We start from the raw sequence: 1,249 nt of genomic DNA on the forward strand, positions 1-1,249 counted from the left end.
CCGTACTTACTTACTTTTACTTGAGTAAAGAAGTTTAGTCAGTACTTCTACTTTTACCAGAGTATTTCTAAACACGAGTATCTGTACTTCTACTTGAGTAAAGGATGTGTGTACTTTTGCCATCTCTGTGCATTAGTATGACGTGAATCTGTTTGTTTAACTGATAACCTGGGAGTTTTAAGAACTTTCCTACTTTTCTAAAGCTGCTTTAGCTGATCTGAGGCACCCACCTTGATGCTGTTCTTAAAGATGTACCCAGGGAGGGAAAACCCTTTCTTCCTGTCGATTGGCTCACTGAAGATGGCCAGCTGCTCAAACAGGAAGATCCGTCTTTCTTTGGCTCGGGACAAGAAGCCACTGTCCTGCTCGGTCACAGTGAAGGTGTCCTGCTGCAGCAGTTTCCCCTGGGCTGTGATCTTACCCTGGAGCCACAGCAAAGATAAACACAACAAACCGAGGAAGTGGTTACAGTTACAGGCTAGATAGTTGGCATGAGAAATGTTTTGAAGACTTTGAAGGATGGTCTTACCTCGAAGCCTTGTAGTCTGCCCACATTCATCATGTCGTTGCAGCGTTTTGGCACGAAGCACATCACTTCCACTGCTTTCTGTTTAAAAGAAAAAAAGTGAGTTTATTAGCAGGAATACTCATAAAAGGCATAGCTTTGCACACTTTAAACCTTATTTTTAGGAATCAGGACACCCACCTCCAACTCCTCCGTGTCCATCCCGGCTTTGGTGTAATACTTCAGGAAGTCCTGCTCAAATAAACACAGCATGGTCACCAGAGCATTCCAGGTTTACTGCTCAGAGTAAGGTATGGACATCTGGATGAGTATTTATGGGGTTGAACCCACCTTTCATTTGATTGCCAAAGTTCAACTTTTTATATCAAAGAAACGTTTTATAACAGGGATGTCATTTTATGATCCTCTTCAAAGACTTTTTTGACGTATTATTGCTTAAATATTACGGGAAGAATCTCATTATGCAATTTGCCTCTTCCTCTCTGGATGGAAAGTAGCCTGAAAGCAGCCGGTGTGTCGTCACTGTTCCTGCACAGTGGGGTGTGTGTGCGTGTTTGTGTGCGTGCTTGTATGTTTACAATGCTGTGACAGACCAGCTATGTGTCAGACAACTGCACAGTGAACAGCTGTGTGTGTGTGTGTGTGTGTGTGTGTGTGTGTGTGTGTGTGTGTGTGTGTGTGTGTGTGTGTGTGTGTGTGTGTGTGTGCCCTGCTTTTCACCTT

At 43.6% G+C, this 1,249-nt stretch overlaps 1 protein-coding gene across 1 annotated transcript; it reads right to left on the reverse strand.

Annotated features, from left to right (window-relative positions):
- Nucleotides 1-197: 197 nt before the first annotated feature.
- On the reverse strand, nucleotides 198-778 carry LOC104963254 (triple functional domain protein-like). Its single transcript, XM_010791821.1, has 3 exons — nucleotides 707-778; nucleotides 530-607; nucleotides 198-422 (listed from the first exon to the last, which is right to left on the reverse strand). Exons 1-3 carry the CDS (start codon nucleotides 776-778, stop codon nucleotides 198-200), a joined length of 375 nt encoding a protein of 124 aa, XP_010790123.1.
- Nucleotides 779-1,249: the final 471 nt, after the last annotated feature.

This window comes from Notothenia coriiceps, unplaced genomic scaffold (assembly GCF_000735185.1).
Source record: "Notothenia coriiceps isolate Sejong01 unplaced genomic scaffold, NC01 NC01_scaffold00035892, whole genome shotgun sequence".
Taxonomy (NCBI): Eukaryota; Metazoa; Chordata; class Actinopteri; order Perciformes; family Nototheniidae; genus Notothenia; species Notothenia coriiceps.

Excerpts from the sequence above, each read along its gene's own strand:
- LOC104963254 (XM_010791821.1), bottom strand. The coding sequence starts at position 778 with ATGCTGTGTTTATTTGAGCAGGACTTCCTGAAGTATTACACCAAAGCC. Across the intron at positions 608-706 it reads TGGACACGGAGGAGTTGGAG|AAAGCAGTGGAAGTGATGTG; the intron begins GTGGGTGTCCTG and ends TCTTTTAAACAG. Across the intron at positions 423-529 it reads GCAGACTACAAGGCTTCGAG|GGTAAGATCACAGCCCAGGG; the intron begins GTAAGACCATCC and ends CTGTGGCTCCAG.